Raw genomic sequence first — 17,240 nt, forward strand, 5'->3', positions numbered from 1 at the left:
AGTAAGCCGGACAGGGAAACAAACACAGGGGCGGAGGTCAAGAGAAAGAAACCCAGGGTTCCACAGAGAGCACTCAGAGTCATGGCCACAGACACACACACCCCATAGCACACACACATGCACACACACCCCACACTCCATCACAGACACCAAGGGAACAGATACAATTGCAGAGAGACAGAAGCGGTGAGAGGAAAACCAGAGGGAAGCACAGAAAGACGTGGAACAAACCCAGAGGGACAAAACCAGAAAACAATTATACGTAAACACTTTGGGGCCCTGAATCCGTTGTTCTCAAGGGAGAGTACTTTGCTCCCTGGGGGACCTCAGGCAATGCCTAAAGCCACTTTTGATGGTCACAGCTGAGCGGAGGGGGCAGGGGTGCTGCTGTCACCTGGTGAGCGGCGGCTAAACATCCTGCAATGTGCAGGACCGCCCCACGCTACACAATTACTTGTTCCAAAGTATCAGTCTGGAGACTTCCCCGGCGGTCCAGTGGGTAAGACTCCACGCTCCCAATGCAGGGGGCCCGGGTTCGATCCCTGGTCGGGGAACTAGATCCCGCGTGCCGCAGGTAAGACCTGACACAGCCAAATAAACAAGCGAACAGATAAATAGATATTAAAAACAAACAAGCTAGATCAGCTGTGCCCAGGTGGAGGAACCATGCCCCCAAGAGAGAACTCAGCATCCGGCAGCTCCGATGCTCCCAATCAGGGCTGGGCTGCAGCCCTCCACACCTATTTTGAGTCTGTTTTCGATTTCCCATCTGCCCTGGTGACCCTGCAAAGGTGGAGAGAGGTGAGAGAGGAAAGGAAAGTTGGCAGTGGCCGCCGGGTCCTCCTGGAGGTCCCCTCCCCGCCATGAGGAATACCTCATTGCCTTATCCTGAATGGGGGTCTTTGCCTGGAGCCCAGCAGGACAGAGAAGGTGGGTGGGTCGGCAGGCAGACACACGCCGGCTTAATGGGCACAAAGGTCCTGGGTTCAAGGTTTGGGTTCCAGCGTCTTCCCCCCACCCAGCCTGAACCCACTGACCCCTGGGTGGGTGCGGAAAGCAGCTAATCTATGGCACTGTTTGCTCAGGCTCCTTGGCCTGGGCTTGGGCCCAACAGCAGGAACGGAAGTGCTGCTGTCTCTTTAGATTTGAGGGTGGCCCTCCTCCCCCCGCCCACAGAGACACCCCACCCCTGCACCTAAGCTTCCCTTCCCCCGTCCACACAGTGCACGGGCGCACACACAGGCACAGACCACACACGCGCGCGCACACTCCTTGCTGTACCCTCCAGCTCTCTGAATCAGAGACGGGTAGGAAGAAACACGCTCTGAAGCCTGCGAGTGACCCACACATACCTGTCACTCTCCAGGCCCAGGCCATCGGGTCCCTGGCTCGCACGTGGGCTGGGCAGAAGCCAGGGCCTCCGTTCCTTTCCAGGGGGAAGAGGGATCTTCTTAGGCCTCCCAGCTTGCTCTCATCAGAGTCCTGTGCTGTGGGACCAGGGTGGGCTGTGCATCCTGTCATCACTCTTCAGTATGACTGTGCAGGTCCCTTCTTTCCGGAACGCTCTTTGCCAGTTGGAATGAGGGAATGCGGTAGGGCAGAAAGATGGGGGTTTAGGCATGAGGGGAGGGGCTGAATCTGGCCTTTGCTCCAATTGGCTCTATGACGTTGGGTGACGGCTCTATGACCTTTACCACCGCGAGCTTCATTGTTTTTCTTCCATTGGAAAAACGCTGATAATAATACCTGCCTCACAGGTTCGATGTGAGTTGACGTGGGAAGACTTAGTTAAGGGTCCGGCAGGCAGTGCTGGGTGAATAAACGCTGTCTCCACTGCAGGTTGCCAGAGAAAACATTTGCAATATTTGGGGCGTATTTATACTAAAAAGTTCTTTGTTGTTTATCTGAAATTCAAATTGAATCGAGTGTCCTGTATGTTAGTTGGCAGCCCACCCCTTATATGTTGTGTTGGGGACAGTCTCTAGAATTCCGGAGTAGGGGTCCGCGAACTCTGTCCAGGAGGCCACATCCTGCCCACAGCGTCATTTTTTTGCCCTAATTCGTGAGCTCAGAATGGATTTTACGTCTCTTAAGGGCTATAAAAACAAAGAGGAATGTGTGTCAGATTCCATATGCCCATATGCAGCTTGCAAGACCTAGAATATTTACTGTCTGGCCCTTTACAGGACAAGTTGGTGAGGGGAGTGAGAGTTTTCAGTATTTATGTCCCTATTCTGGGCCAGGCGAGAGATTAAGCAAAGCTACATCTCCAGGACGGGAGGCCCAAAGACCCTGTGAGGAAGGTGTGTTCACTGGGGACCGCGGGCCCCTCAAACCCAGTGCCCTGCCTGATTCCCTCATCCTCCCTCACTGACTCGAGTCTCTCAGGCTAGACTGACCTGTCCAGGCCTATCTATAAAAGGTCACCGGGTGTCCCAAAGTCCAAGGAGGCCCCTCCGTTCTCTCAGCAGGCCTCCCCTCCCTGCACTGGCTGGGGGCAGTGGGAGTGACCCAGGTGGAGAGGGAGTTTAGCCAGGCCCCTCACAGCAGGCAGACCTGGTGGCCTGTCTCTTTAAATCTCAGGTAATTTGGGAGGAGTGAGGGAGTGTCTGCAGGGCTTCTGCTACTCCCAGGAGGAGCTCCTGCCGGAGAAGCCCCAGTGGCGGGAGACCCAGCTCTGTAACTCGGAGGCCTCTGTATCCGGCTGGTGCACCTGGGAGGCCCTAGACGGGACCTCTAGGGGAGAAGGCGGGCCGGCCCCAGGGGCTGCTGATGTGGCCCCAGGGCTGAGTCCAGGCGGGCTCTGGCCTTGGCCCCAGGCCCCCGAAGGAGCCGGCCCTACACTCCATGGGGTTGCCGCTGCCCAGGGAGAAGGGGCACATTCTCTGCCTGTGGAGAAAGTTCCGTAGGTGGTTCCAGAGACAGGAGTCATGGGCTCAGAGGCGAGACGAGCAGAACCTGCTCCAGCAGAAGAGGTAAGCCTCAAAGGGATCCTCCTACACCCCCAGGCTTGCCCCTCCCCCCATCCCTCTTCTCCCCCCCCCCACCCCCGGCCCCAAGCCCTTTTTGGCACCTCTGTCTGGGCAGACTTCCTCCAGGCCTGACTCCTTGGGAGCATTTGGTCTCAGGGGTCTTGGCCTGTGGGGCTAGCTCCCCAGGACGCCAGGTGGAAGGGGAGGGGGCTGGCAGGGGTGACACAGGTGTTTGCTAGGTGTTGACACAGGTGTTTACGATCCAATCAATTAGGGAAGCCTCTCGTGAGTACTTCCCGGAAGGCCAGGCACCTTGCTGGGCCTGGGAAGGATTATGGCATCATAGACCTGCAGCCTGGAGGTGCTTTATCTCTCTACCCCCTGCCCCTAGAACAGTCTCTCGGACAGAAACACATAGCACGTATATGTACACATGTGGGAATGAATGAATGAATGAATGGAGCAGAGAGGGAACTGCAGGTACTAGTAACCGCAAAAGAAGACAGAATTTGCTAATCATCATTCCTCTGCATTTAGTGCCTCAGCCGTTGACCCAGGCCCTTCTCTGGGTCAGACTCTTGGGGCAGGTAGAGGGGGGCTGGTATGGAGACAGCAAAGCTGGGACCCAGCCCTGAAATTTATTACCCTCTGCTGGGGGAGAGGGGCATGGGTAACGGGCCAAATTCCAGATGTGCTCAGCGCTCACTGTCAAATGCACGTTGAGGAATTTGAGAGGCTCTAGAGTTGGAGCCCGAAGCAAATCTCAGTGGTCGCTTCCAGCCCCTGGAAACTGCCCTAAACTCATCTGATGGTCCTCCCCACTCCATGGCAGCTTAGAGTTGGGAACTGGAGAGGAGGGGCAGGGAGAAAGCTGGAGGCCATGCCAGTGTGTGGTTTCTTCTGCAGAGTCTCTGTGCTCTCCCCACCCGGGGGCTGGCAGGCTAGAAGGAAGTCCTCCTCTTGGGACTTCCCTGGGCTCCTGAGAAGACAGATATTATGTCTATTTAAAGGGGAAGGTCCAAAGTGTTTGTGTCTGGGAGTCTTTCTCCACCTCCAAGTGCAGGGGTCTGCCTGAGCCTGACGGGGAGGCTGGGGGCTATCTGGAGGCCCTGCGGTTTTCTTTCTTTTGCTCAAGGATTCAGGGTTGGAGATGTGCCCCTTTTTTGAGTTTTGGCTTCCCAGCTCTCACACCAGCTGCCCACCTCTCTCCCCCCAGGCCTGGGAGAGTGGGGGCTGAGCACATGTTTGGCGGATGACATCTTGAGGCAACAGAATGGTATTGTTGTCGGAGACCGGGCCATCACCGGTTCCATTCATCCCTTTCCCACTCTCGGGACCTCGGGGCCTGGGGGAGCCCGGCGGGAGCCCAGAAAGGCCTGGGGGCTTGGAAGTGGTGGCAGAGGCTCCCTGTGTGCCTATGTGTGGCAAAGACAGAGTGAAGGACCCGGGCGGAGCCCGCGGCTGCTTTCCTTGTCTTTTCTGCCCCTGTTCCTTAGGGACTTCTGGTGGGCTTTCCTCTGGCAGGCCTGGGCTAGGAAGGCCTGATGTCACCACTGGGAGGGATTCTCCCCCTTTCCTGATCTCCCGTCTGATTCCACAGTTTTTTGACCCCCCCCCCCTTCCCGGACACCAGGATCCTGGTATATTGATTCCCCTCTGGGTGGATACTGCCCAGAAGGACCTGAAAGTGCCAGGAAGGGGAGTGTCGAAGGCTGTACCATCAGCCAGCCTAAGGGAAGATTTGTGGGCAGCTAGACACACGTGAGCTGCCCATGTGAGTGAGGACAGCGCGGCCAGGTGAGAAGGGCCTGTTACCATCCCCCCACCCCCTGGGAATGAGGCAGACCCAGAGTGAGCAGAGGGGGGCTCTGGGTGGGGTTGGGGGTGGAGCATGGTCCAGCGAGAAGGGAGCCATTCAGGTCTCTCCAGGAATATGGGGAACCCAGCATCCCTCTTTCTCTGGTAGACTCTTGGGTCTTCGTCGCCGCTCCCTCTGCTTAAATGGACATCGTTGGGATCCAGGTGGAACCGTCACTTTCTCTCATTCCCTCTGCATCATCTCTCTCAGCTTTGCATCGTCGTATCTCCTGAGACGCAATGTACTAGACATGGAGTGTAAAACTCTCAGCTAGGTTTGCAGAAATGAACATGACACATTCTCTGCCCTCAAGAAGCTCACGTTCTCATGGGCAAAACGCACCAGTAGGTATCGACTTGGGTTAACATTGAGCTTAGCGAGTGTTCTAAGAAGGCTGTGAACAAGCATCATGGGACCCTTGAGGAGGACAGTGCAGGCTCTGATTTTGGTTGGTGTGGGGTGTGCTGAGCAGCTTCCAGGGTCTGTCTACCTAACCTGACCCTCCCCCGACCCCCTCGCTGGCATGGTCACCCTCCCACTAGTTGGCAAAAGGCAGGGAACGCTGGGGGTTCTTTTCTGTTTAGATAGATCCCTGTATTATCTGTGAACTGGCGTGTCTGTCAAAAGTAAGTGCTGGGACGCTGCAGCACATTAGGACTCTCTGCCTCAGCAGGGAGCGTGCACCTACCACATGCAGGACGCGGTTTTGGCAACTAGAAAGGCGGCCAAATCTGGAATTAGCCACTTTCCCGAGCTTCGGCTTCTTCATCCCGTCGCCCAGAACCTGAGCTGGAGGGAGGTCGCCCCAAGTGGCCAGGGCACGCCTCCTCCCCACTCAGGGCTGCTCTTTGCTTCACCTGTGGTCACTGCACCAGCTGCTCCCCCAACTCACCCGCACCGCCAGCAGAATTGGGAAGAGCCATAAAACTAGAAGAACCACATAATTGAGTGGTGAGAGCCTGAGGCTAGGTTGCCGGCCAAGCGTTCTGCCTTAAACTCTGTTTGATCTTCTGGCAAGGATTTGGCATGGCTGCCTCGGTTTCCTTTGCGTAAAAATGAGAGAATGATTCAGCCTGTGTCACGGGGCTGTAAAGAGCAAACGGGATAGTAAGTGAGATGCTGCTTTGGAAGCTAAAAAGCACATTTAACCCATGGCACTGTTGTGATTAAAAAGGACATAAGGGGGCTTCCCTGGTGGCGCAGTGGTTGAGAGTCCGCCTGCCGATGCAGGGGACGCGTGGTTCGTGCCCCGGTCCGGGAAGATCCCACATGCCGCGGAGCGGCTGGGCCCGTGAGCCACGGCCGCCGAGCCTGCGCGTCCGGAGCCTGTGCTCCGCAGCGGGAGAGGCCACAGCGGTGAGAGGCTCGCGTACCGCAAAAAAAAAAAAAGACATAAGGAAAGTCAAAAGGCAAGTCCCAGTGACGGCAGGAGTTAGAGGGGTTGTGAGCTTCCGCCCATCAGAGCTGGATCCACCCAGGGAACCAGAGTCAGGGCTTCTGGATGGTGTGACCCCCCCGCCCAGCTCGCACGCTTCTCCAGGAGGGGCTGGTGGAGAAACCAGTGGGACCCACACATATGGCTCCTGTGCCCCCCGTAGCTGCTCTGACCCCTCTTCGGATCCTGATTAACACAGAGAATAGGGACAGAGAAATGGCCATCGGGAGCCCCAGCGCTGCCTCTGACTTGTTTGGACAAATCACCTCGGGACTTCAGGCTTCTTTCTCCATCGATTACATGAACAGATTAGACTAGGTTTCTAAGGACTTTCTAGCTCGAAAATGCAGATTTGAATTCTTCTCTAGACACTCTTGATCCTGCCTTGTTTCCCAGCAACCAAATACAAAACTTCATTCGTGCCTACGGCACCCACGTGTGCAGGTCCACGTGTGAGTGCACACACAGACGTGTACGTGTCCACAAGAATGGAGGCAGAGAGGACGGGCTGAGGGGACAGAGAGAAAAGCGAGTGACAGATCCTTGGGGTCCAGAGGGAGCCCTGAGGGAAGATCAATGATTTATTTACTCTATAGAAAGTGTGCTAGGTTTTATGCCAGAAATCCTATAGTAGCATTTCTACCAGTCCATTACTGAACCATACCGTTCAATTTTATAATTGTCAAGCAAAATAAGACAGTCTAAATTCCAGAAACACCTTTCATATCGTTATAATTTCAGATCTGCTCTCTAATTTCTTTTATTAAGTCTTTTATTAAATACTTAATCAGTGGGTGCTTGAAAGGCTTCACCTTTTGTTTCTTAGTTGAGTATTTAATGATTTATAAGAAAACACACAGAGGGAATTTCTTACTCTATTTAATGTGAAAAATACTTTCCTAAAAAGGTTATGAATAATTATACCTCAAGGTCAGGGTTTCGCTCCCTTGGCACTTTTGACGTGTTGGGCAGATGATTTTCTGTTACGGGAGGCTGCCTTGTGTAAGAATCTTAGCAGCATCCCTGCCCTCTGCCCGCTAGATGCCAGTAGCACCCCTCCCTGCAGTCATGACAACCAAAAATGTCTCCAGACATTGCCCAGTTCCTTGGGAGGCGGCAGGGGACCACCGCTGGTTAAGGACCACTGCTCTAAATCACTGTTTGTAAGTAAGAGATTCTGGTAGTAATGTTAAGCATTCTACTAAATAAAGTGAAACTCTCCCCTGGGAGGGAGGGAGTATAATTTAACCGTTAAAATCAGAAGACATTTTGGCAATATCGTCTCTTCTTCCTGCCGTAGGGAGGTGTCTGGTGAAGATGTGTAGATTTTGCTCCAGATCTAAACGTCTGTGCTGGGTTGCTTTGGAAGAAGCTAATTTCCCAGGAACAAGAATCTTTGGATGCGTCCGCTCTTGTGCCTTTTTAATGGGGCACAAGGGTAGGCAGGTGGTTGGAGTGGGGCGGGATCTGCCTTATTGCCAAGAATGCGAGCAAGGGCTTTCTCGGCTGCCCCCTTGTGGCCCTGTGATGCTATTGCAAATCATGCCTCTGCCTGCTTCCCTGGGAACCACTCAGACACTGCCCTCCGTTTTTGCTGGATTCTGGAGTTTGCCACCCAAAGGAGGCCAGGTCGCCATAAACCTGGTTGGGGTTCCCAGATAAAATACAAGACAGAGTTGAATTTGAATTTCAGATAAACAACAAATAAGTTGTTAGTATATGTGTGGCCCACATATTGCATGAGACATACTTATATTAAAAACTTATTTTTTGTGTATCTAAAATTCAGCTCTAACCGAGCACCCTCGTGTTTTTACTTGGTAAATCTGGCAAGCCCCATTCGAACAATATCTCCCTGCCCTTCCCAGGCCAGTAGGGCAGTCAGCAGAGGCCAGAAACAGAACACGTGTGGACTGGAGGTTTGGGAGAGACATTTATGGGCATCAGAGGTGTGTCAGGACCAAGGGGGACATCTTTGGGGCTGCCACTGACTAGCCTCCTCCCTCACGTCTTAGGAAGCAGGGAGGAGACTCTGCACTTGGGTCAGAAGCCCCCTTGGACTTATTCCTAGCTTTGCCATTAACCTTCAGTCAAAATGGGGCACAAAACTAGAAGCTAATTGGAGGGGGGCAGAGAAAGTTTACAAAGATGAGAAAGTGGCTGATCTCTGACTCCAAGGGCCCCTAGTGTAGAGGAAGAGACAGATGCTAATCACAGAACACAGTGAAAATGCTAAAATGAAAGTAAGGCCAGAGGAGAGGGTGGAAAACTTCCTGCTGTGTGGTGTGTGTGTGTGTGTGGGGGGGGGGGGGAATACTGCTTGCTTTACAACATCTATAAAGGGGGGCTTTGGGCAAATTGTTGGGAAAGGTAGTGGTGATGGTAGGGCTGATGGGGGTGGGGGGGTGGAAGGTGTAACAAACTTGTTTTGCAGCTGTGTGCGCATACCAAGCATACTATTTTTTACTTAGATTATACGTTTGCCTAAGGTTGGCTTAGGGGGCGGCCTGATGGAGATAGTAAGGAAGGACAGTAAAGCCAAACCACCTTCTGGCATTGCTACAATTCACTCCTTCTACAGATAGTGGCAATGAGTGTCTGCCATACGCTGGGCATATTCCCAGGCATGGCGAGCACAGAACAGAGTGATTAGGGCGGGGTGGGGGATTAGAGTCCAGGTGGAAGGAGAGTTGAGTTATAGCACAGGAATGGGGAGGATGGTGTGCCCTGGGGTGGCGAGGCTGAAATGCCGGGTGGAGGGCCAATGAGAGGAAGAGAGCATGGAAAAGGAGTTGCACAAAGGCTCTAGAGGATTTCTGAGATTCTTCTCCTGGGTGTTTAAGGAGCCATCAGACTTCTGTGAACTGTGGCTGCAACTGCCGTTTAGAGAGAGTATCTTGGTGGCATCCCGAAGAATGGATTGGGGAAAACGGGTGCAGGGAAAGAGGATATTTTGCTAATCCTGGCCTAGAGAATGAGGACGTGCATCAGCCGGAATGAGAGGGCAGGGACTGAACGGAGAGGGATGTTGAATTGGCAGGTGGCTGCCTGCGTGGCCTGACGCGGGGAGCTGGGGCCGGCATTCAGGGAGGTGGACGTGTCGTGCTCTTTCCTCCTCTCCTGAGCACCCGCTCACCCCCAGCTCGTGGAGTCGATTTCCTGCTACTATGGGTTCTTCGGTGTATGAGCTCCTGTTCACATAACTGGCCATCTGTGGGTAAATAACGTTATTTCATTCACTCCCGTAGAAAGACCAAGTCGTTCTGGGCCAGGAGAGAAAATTAAATAAAAGGGACCCCGTGTGTCTTAGTTGGGCTAAGTTTTGATATTACAAAAGGTTTTTTAGTTCGTTGTAGGTGTAAGACTGGAAAGTCAAAGAAGATGATCCTTTGCCTAAAACAAGTGAGAAGCAGATAGAAAGTAGGGAGAGACTGTAATGTGATGTCGGGGCCAAAAGGAAAAAAAGGACCCACGGTTGCTTCTCGATTGACCCCCAGATATGCCGTTGTAGGAAGGAAAGTGCCAGAATCAAAGGGCTTTGCCGAGGTCTAAAGAGGCGAGCATCCAGGGCTGAGAGTCCGCCTGCCGACGCGAGGGACGCGGGTTCGTGCCCCGGTCCGGGAGGATCCCACATGCCGCGGAGCGGCTGGGCCCGTGAGCCATGGCCGCTGCGCCTGCGCGTCCGGAGCCTGTGCTCCGCAACGGGAGAGGCCGCAACAGTGAGAGGCCCGCGTACCGCAAAAAAAAAAAAAGAAAAAAAAAAAAAGCGAGCATCACACAACAGGGGGAAAATCTGCCAGCTTCTACGTGTCAGCCTCCTCCGCAAATATGAGGAAGGAATTCCTTGTACCCTTAGTCCGTGAAAACAAAGCTTATCTTGGAGAGTAATCGCAAGGCTTTGAGTGAAGCTCAAACAGGGTCCCTCCAGAGGTCAATAGGTCAGGAGGTGAATGAGCATTTTAACTGAAACTCCTCCCTCTATAAGCCAGGTGCACAGATCACACACACACACACACACACACACACACACACACACACACACACACACACACACACACACACCCACACACCCGGTCACCCAGGGGAAAGGAAGGCAGTTCCTGACATTCTCCCACACAAGCTAAAGGGGGAAGAAGTTGCTTTGGGTTAACTAACGGGTCAGAGAAAGAGAGATCAGGCGGCGCTTCCCCCCCTCCCCCGACGGCCCCACCTCTCTGGATGAGGACCCTTGGAATTCGTTGCCACCGAGGGGTATGACAGACCTGGCTCCACAAGCGGACCTGCTCCCCTCCCTTGTAGGATCTGGGAGTCTCCTCTCCTCACAGCTGCCAAAGAGAACGATATCCAGGCTCTCGTCAAGCTGCTCAAATATGAAGCCTGCGATGTCCACCAGAAAGGTACGGCGCCTCTCCCCCCGGGTCAGCCCTGTGCACGCGCTCGCCCTCCACCAGCCTCCTGCCAGTACAGCCCCGGGACCTTCTGCCGTGGGCCCCAAGTCTCTCCAGTCCCCATTCCCCTGCTCCAGCAAAGCCATGTGACTCTTTCTGTCAACGTCAGGAGCCCTGGGGGAGACGGCGCTGCACGTGGCGGCCCTCTATGACCACCTGGAAGCCGCCATCGTGCTGATGGAGGCCGCCCCGGAGCTGGTCGACGAGCCCATTACCTCTGAGCTGTATGAAGGTGAGAGGCCAAGGGGCTCAGGACGGAGGGAGGAGCGACCAGCTCACTGTTTCAGGGCAGTCCTGGTGGTGGATAACTTGGGGAAACCAAGAGGGAACGTGAGCCCCCCTCCTCTTTACCCCCCTCTTCATGTCCCTTCTTCCTCAGCATCCTCAGTGTAGCTCATTCGAGCACCACCCCTGAGATGGAAAGGCCTAGAGTGGGAAGAGGCAGGCGGCAGCTGGGTCCCCTGGGAACCCCCACCCCATCCTCCCCGCTGAAGGCTGCCCTGGTGAAGAGGACCCTGTGGAGATCCGGGAGGGACCCCCTGCAGGATCCTGGAGACACACCCCATGACAAGAGCTCTCGTGTCCAGGTCAGACGGCACTGCACATGGCCATCATGAACCAGAACGTGAACTTGGTGAAAGCCCTGCTCGCCCACGGGGCCAGCGTCTCTGCAAGGGCGGTAGGCTCAGCCTTCTGCCTCAGTCCCCACAACCTCCTCTACTTTGGTGAGAGCCAGGGCCAGGGCTGGGAGGGTGGGGAGGGGGCCAAGAGCAAAGGGAGGGCAGGCTGCGGGGGCTCCATGCCGGGGGAAGCTGGGAGGGGTCCGCCCTCCTCAGGCTGAAGGTCAGAGCCAGCCCCCGACGCAGGGCCCCCTGCACCGTCCCCGCCTCTGGTTCTGCTGACAAGCGTCCCCAGGCCCAGAGCTGAGACGTGGGGAGGGAGAGGCAGTCCCCTGGAGAGACTGCCCTTCCCAGCCTGCACCCTCAAGCCACGGGGCCCTCTGCACCCCCAGGGGAGCACCCTTTGTCCTTTGCGGCCTGCATGGGCAGCGAGGAGACCGTGAGGCTGCTCATTGAGCACGGCGCTGACATCCGGGCCCAGGACTCCCTGGGTGAGAGCCGGGCTGGAGGGGGAGCTGGGTTGCAGAGGAGGGGCCGGGACAGCCCTCAGGTCCACCCGGGCGCGGGGGGGGGGTCATGGGGAGCATCAGGAACTCTAGTCCCGGTGGCCACGTGACAGCCCGTGTCCTCCCCCAGGAAACACAGTGTTGCACATCCTCGTCCTCCAGCCCAGCAAAACCTTTGCCTGCCAGATGTACAATCTGCTGCTGTCCTACGACGGGCACCGGGACCACCTGCAGTCCCTGGACCTCGTGCCCAATCACCAGGGCCTCACCCCCTTCAAGCTGGCTGGAGTGGAAGGCAACACCACGGTGAGGGACCCGCCCCCAGCCCCCCCGTGTCCTTCTCCTGACCTTCATCTTACGTTTCTGGCCCTTTGAGGAAATAGATCTGTCACCAGTTATCCCCGATGCTGAGGTCCCGTTTTCAGCTTCAGTTGGAATTTCTTCCGCAGCCCCTGTCTCTCTTGCCCACTTTCTCTCCCCTGAGTTGTTGGGGACTTACAGGGTCTAGATCCCACCCTGGAGTGGTCTGAAATGCCCACGTCCTCTTGTCCTTCCAGCCCACAAGCAGCAGCCCTGCATCCTCTCACCTCTTGTTTCCAAGCTCTAGAGGGAGTTACGGGGAAAGAGGATGAACTTGGAGGCTGGCATGAAGATGGGTTCTTTTGCCCGCAAGGCTGTGGTCTTTGAGTAAACAGCGAGCACCCTTTCAGGGTGCTGTGCTCTGGGCAAGCTTCCCAGCCACACCCTGTGACCGTCCCCTTTGCTTGCTCCTGCACCCCCAACCTTAGATGTTCCAGCACCTGATGCAGAAGCGGAAGCATATCCAGTGGACGTGCGGGCCGCTGACCTCCACTCTCTACGACCTCACAGAGATCGACTCCTCAGGGGAGGAGCAGTCCCTGCTGGAGCTGATCGTCACCTCCAAGAAGCGGGAGGTGCGGGGTACCGGGAGGGGGCAGGAGGGGGTGTGGTCTTCAGGGTAGGGAGCAGCGGGGGAGGGGAGTCAGGGTCTCCGAGCTGCTCGCTCTCCTCTTGTTCTGCTGCAGGCTCGCCAGATCCTGGACCAGACGCCAGTGAAGGAGCTGGTGAACCTCAAGTGGAAGAGATATGGGTGGCCATACTTCTGCGTGCTGGCTGCCATATACCTGCTGTACCTGGTCTGCTTTACCACGTGCTGTGTCTACCGCCCCCTCAATCCCAGGACCCACAACCAAACTGACCCCCGGGACAATACCGTCCTACAGCAGAAGCTACTTCAGGTGACGCCCTAGGAGCAGCAGAGCTTCAGGCGGGATCCAGCTCTGTGCCCTTTCTTCCACGTGAATCACGTTCCCGTCTTACCACCCATGTTTCTCCCTCGCTTAAGTCTCAAATACACAGGCACAAATTCAAAATACATGCACACAGAAACATACCGATGCTCTCAGAGCAGAGTTTGAGAGCGCCAACCTTAACAGGTTAAAAAGAATCTGACTGGTTTGTGACCCTAGACGAGGACGCGGACTTGTACCCAGGGGCAGGCTGGGAAGCCCCGAGTCCTCTGACCACGTCTCTCCCCTCAGGAGGCCTATGTGACCCCCGAGGATCACCTCCGACTGGTGGGGGAGCTGGTGTCCATCTTCGGAGCTGTGATCATTCTGCTCATAGAGGTGTGTTGTGGTCGGGATCCGGGGCTGAGGCTGTCTGCCGTGGGGATCCAGCCCGAGCTTCAGTCTCCAAGGGCCTTCGTGTCTTCCTGGTCTCTCTCCAGATTCCAGACATCTTCCGCGTGGGGGTCACTCGCTTCTTTGGACAGACCATCCTTGGAGGACCATTCCACGTGCTCTTGTGAGCCTCCTTCCTCTCACCCCCGTCCCTTTCCTCACCAAGGCTGTAGTTTTACTCCCCGGATCCCTAACCTCTGGAGAACGCCAGAGGCCCCTCTCTGATGTGTGTGTGACCCTGTGTATCGAGCTTACAGAGGTTGAACCTGAGTGTGTGGGCACCATTTCCATCACCCCCTTGCTCTTGGACCCCCAGGATCATCCCAGTCTCGCTCTCATCACCCCCTCTCTGCTCTCCCCCCAGCATCACCTATGCCTGCATGGTGCTGGTAACCATGGTGATGAGGCTCACCAACACCAACGGGGAGGTGGTACCCATGTCCTTCGCCCTGGTGCTGGGCTGGTGCAACGTCATGTACTTTGCCCGAGGATTCCAGATGCTGGGCCCCTTCACCGTCATGATCCAGAAGGTCTGTGCTGCCCCCTGAGCTTTCTAGAGAAAGGTCCTAGAGCAGGGGCTGCAAACATTTCTGTAAAGGGTCAGATAACAGAGGTCTCAGGCTCGGAGAGCCACATATAATCTGTTTGATTTTCTTTTTTCTCTTCCTCCTTTAAAATGTTTTTCAATCCTTCAAACATGTAAAATTCTTGTTCAAGGGCCAACCACAACTGACCAAGTAGATGTGGCCAGCAGGCCAGTTTGCCAACCCTATGGGAGAGGGGTGGAGCTGTTAGACGTCTCAGGGTTAGACCTCTTAGAGGCTGGGAGGGGCATTTGCTCAAGGGATTGATGCGCAGCTGTCCTCCCTTCCCTCCCCTCCGTCTAGATGATTTTTGGCGATCTGATGAGGTTCTGCTGGCTGATGGCTGTGGTCATCCTGGGCTTTGCCTCAGGTACGTCGTCTCCGATGGGAGCCCTGGGCTGGAGGAAACTAGATAGCACAGAATACCTCTGGATAGACTTGGTGGGGGGAGGGGGAGGTGGGAAGGCAGGCAGAGGTAAGAGGAGGCTGTAGGATCTAAGGATGGGCTGTCCCTCAGGAGTGTTAGGGGGCGGTGGCTCTCGGGATCAGGAGGGTGAGCCATATGGAAACTAAGGGAATGAAAGAACCCAAAGTGCGGAGTGAGGCAGGGCTGGGATGGTGGTGGTGGAGAGGAAGGGAAAACAGCACTGAAATGGGCAGCAAAGAGCTGGCTACGGTTTATTCACATGTAACTCCCACCCCCTGGGGTGGAGCAGCCTTCTTTATCATCTTCCAGACAGAGGACCCTAACGAGCTGGGCCATTTCTACAGTTACCCCATGGCGCTGTTCAGCACCTTCGAGCTGTTCCTCACCATCATTGATGGCCCTGCCAACTACACCGTAGATCTGCCCTTCATGTACAGCGTCACCTACGCTGCCTTCGCCATCATTGCCGCTCTTCTCATGCTCAACCTCCTCATCGCTATGATGGGTGACACTCACTGGCGCGTGGCCCACGAGCGGGACGAGCTCTGGAGGGCCCAGGTGAGCGCCCCCTGGTGGCTGGGAGGGTTAGTGCAAGTCATTCCCTTCCTGCCAAGGACGGGGTGGGGGGGGCCAAACTCAGAGGCCGGATATTTTGACCCCCAACATAGGTTTGGACGGTTAGCGCACAGTACAGATTATGCGACGTGCACAGAACTGGATTAGCAATACGACTGAGCAATACTGGAATAGCTGAAAAGAATTCCTCAGTTTTCTCAAAAAGTCAAATCTGTCTTTTCTAGAATCATCAAGAAATGACGCTCAGTAGTGGCTACTACAGCATTCAGTAAATTTTGTTATTGAATAAAAAAGCTGGAGTATCACATCTTTCTGGCAATAGTTAAGTCTTCAAAATCTGACCCAGAAAAATTGGACCTGTTAAAAGTAATGCCACACAAACTCCCTATATAGCAGAAACTATCTTCAGTCAGGTAATTGTGATGGGGACAAAAGAACGAATTGGATCAAATCATCATTTAAAAAGACAAAATAATTTATCTCAACAAAAATAATTTCAGCAAAATAAATGGAAATCCCTCAAACTGGATGGCATCTAACTGTGTTGTGTAGAAAACGGAGTTAAAAAAAAAACCGTAAGCTGGCTAAACAGGGTTTGCTGATGAAAATATTTTTTTCCATGCGAATGTATTGATATGAGATTTCTCTGCAAGATGTTTGTGTTTCTAAGTGGCCTTTACACCTGTAGGGTCAAAATATTCTGCAGCCCTGCAGACCCTTTCTCTTTGCTCTGCCCTCCTTCCTGTCTCCTTGGAGCAAGGTCTCCCCACCTGCTGCAGGACCAGCCTGGCCCGGATGTCAGGTCACGGGTGAAGTGCTGTAGGGCTCAAGGCCCATCCACTCTCTCCCGCAGAAGAGAGCTGACAAAGCTGCCGCTGCCGTCCCCACCTCAGGCGGGTTGTCACCTCTGGGAAACCATGAGTTTCCCAGATGTTGCTCAACTGTTTTCCCTCTGCCTGGCGTCCTCTCCTCTCCTGGTCTGCACCCAGCCTCTGATTTCGTCCTCTTCTGTCCCCACACGCAGGTCGTGGCCACCACAGTGATGCTGGAAAAGAAGCTGCCGCGCTGCCTGTGGCCTCGCTCCGGGATCTGCGGGCGCAAGTTCGGGCTGGGGGACCGTTGGTTCCTGCGGTGAGTGACAGCGGGGGCTGGCGTCCCGCTGCTCAACCTCCTGCCCCCCAGGGACCCTGTGCAGGCCTGTGTGCTCCCTAGGCTTCAGGCCTCGCTGGGAGAAAGGGGCCTGCTAGGCTCCTGGGCCCTGAAAGCATCCCCAGAGCTGCTGGACTCAACTCTGTGCTGCTTCCCGAGGCCTGGCACCCCCTGTGCCCACTCCGGCTGCAGACAAGGGAAAAGGGCACCAGCAGTAGGGTTGGGCGGGGCCAGGAGACAAGGGCTGGTCCAAGGTCAGCCTCTCCAACTCTTCCTTCCCCGCCGCCAGGGTGGAAGACAGACAGGATCTCAACCGGCAGCGCGTCCGGCGCTATGCGCAGGCCTTCTGCAACCCAGGCTCCGAAGATGACATGGAAGGACGGGGGCTGGGCGGCCCCCACCTGTCCCTTCCTGCCCCCTCGGTGTCTCGAAGTACTTCCCGCAGCAGCAGCATGAACTGGGAGAGGCTGCGGGAAGCGACCCGCAGAGAGGGGAGGGGGACGATGACCATGGCTCTGGAGGACGGGCAGTGCTGGGAGTACCAGATCTGAGTGTCTCCGCCCACACTGGTGCCCAGCAGCATCAAGAAGCAAAGCCTAGACCTCTCATCTGCCAGGTCCAGAGGGTAGAACACAATAAAGGGAAACCAAGGAGCAGGCCCACGCCTCATGGGAAGCACAGGGCCCAGCGCGAATAAGGACCCAGCTTCACCCACCCCGGCGGCTGAACTGTCTGAGCCAAGCACTTTAAGGCTTGCTGCCTCGGGCACTGATCTCCACCCCGGTGTCACAGCTGCAGACAGTGGAGGAGGCTGGGGAAAGGTGTAATGAAGGGATGGGTACCGCCTGGTGGGGAAGCCACCTCCTACCTTCCAGTAAAGTCCTTCCTGCTGTCCTTGTGTACCCTCCTCTGCGGTGTGGTCTTCCTGGCCCTGCCTCTCTGCTCCAAGGCCTTCCCACCCC

General features: G+C 55.4%; 1 protein-coding gene across 5 annotated transcripts; it reads left to right on the top strand.

Moving 5' to 3' along the window:
* Positions 1-2,676: 2,676 nt before the first annotated feature.
* TRPV6 (transient receptor potential cation channel subfamily V member 6) lies at positions 2,677-17,172 on the top strand. Of its 5 annotated transcripts, none has more exons than XM_060156498.1 (15): positions 2,677-2,975; positions 10,565-10,662; positions 10,823-10,945; positions 11,301-11,438; positions 11,726-11,824; positions 11,970-12,145; positions 12,628-12,774; positions 12,886-13,098; positions 13,402-13,488; positions 13,590-13,666; positions 13,907-14,072; positions 14,430-14,496; positions 14,843-15,111; positions 16,154-16,260; positions 16,568-17,172. In XM_060156498.1, exons 1-15 carry the CDS (start codon positions 2,848-2,850, stop codon positions 16,827-16,829), a joined length of 2,157 nt encoding a protein of 718 aa, XP_060012481.1. In that variant the 5' UTR covers positions 2,677-2,847; the 3' UTR covers positions 16,830-17,172. The 5 variants fall into 5 exon arrangements, with proteins under 5 accessions (XP_060012481.1, XP_060012482.1, XP_060012483.1 ...); XM_060156500.1 differs by having other exon boundaries at positions 2,837-2,975; positions 9,763-10,662; XM_060156501.1 differs by having other exon boundaries at positions 2,860-2,975; positions 9,777-10,662.
* Positions 17,173-17,240: the final 68 nt, after the last annotated feature.

Source organism: Lagenorhynchus albirostris, chromosome 8, assembly GCF_949774975.1.
Source record: "Lagenorhynchus albirostris chromosome 8, mLagAlb1.1, whole genome shotgun sequence".
Taxonomy (NCBI): domain Eukaryota; kingdom Metazoa; phylum Chordata; class Mammalia; order Artiodactyla; family Delphinidae; genus Lagenorhynchus; species Lagenorhynchus albirostris.

What these genes read in the sequence shown, in the direction of transcription:
- TRPV6 (XM_060156498.1), top strand. Translation starts at nt 2,848, where the DNA reads ATGGGGTTGCCGCTGCCCAGGGAGAAGGGGCACATTCTCTGCCTGTGG. An exon ending in TCACCTCCAAGAAGCGGGAG is followed by an intron (nt 12,775 to 12,885) that starts GTGCGGGGTACC and finishes GTTCTGCTGCAG; the next exon opens with GCTCGCCAGATCCTGGACCA. An exon ending in TGATCATTCTGCTCATAGAG is followed by an intron (nt 13,489 to 13,589) that starts GTGTGTTGTGGT and finishes GTCTCTCTCCAG; the next exon opens with ATTCCAGACATCTTCCGCGT.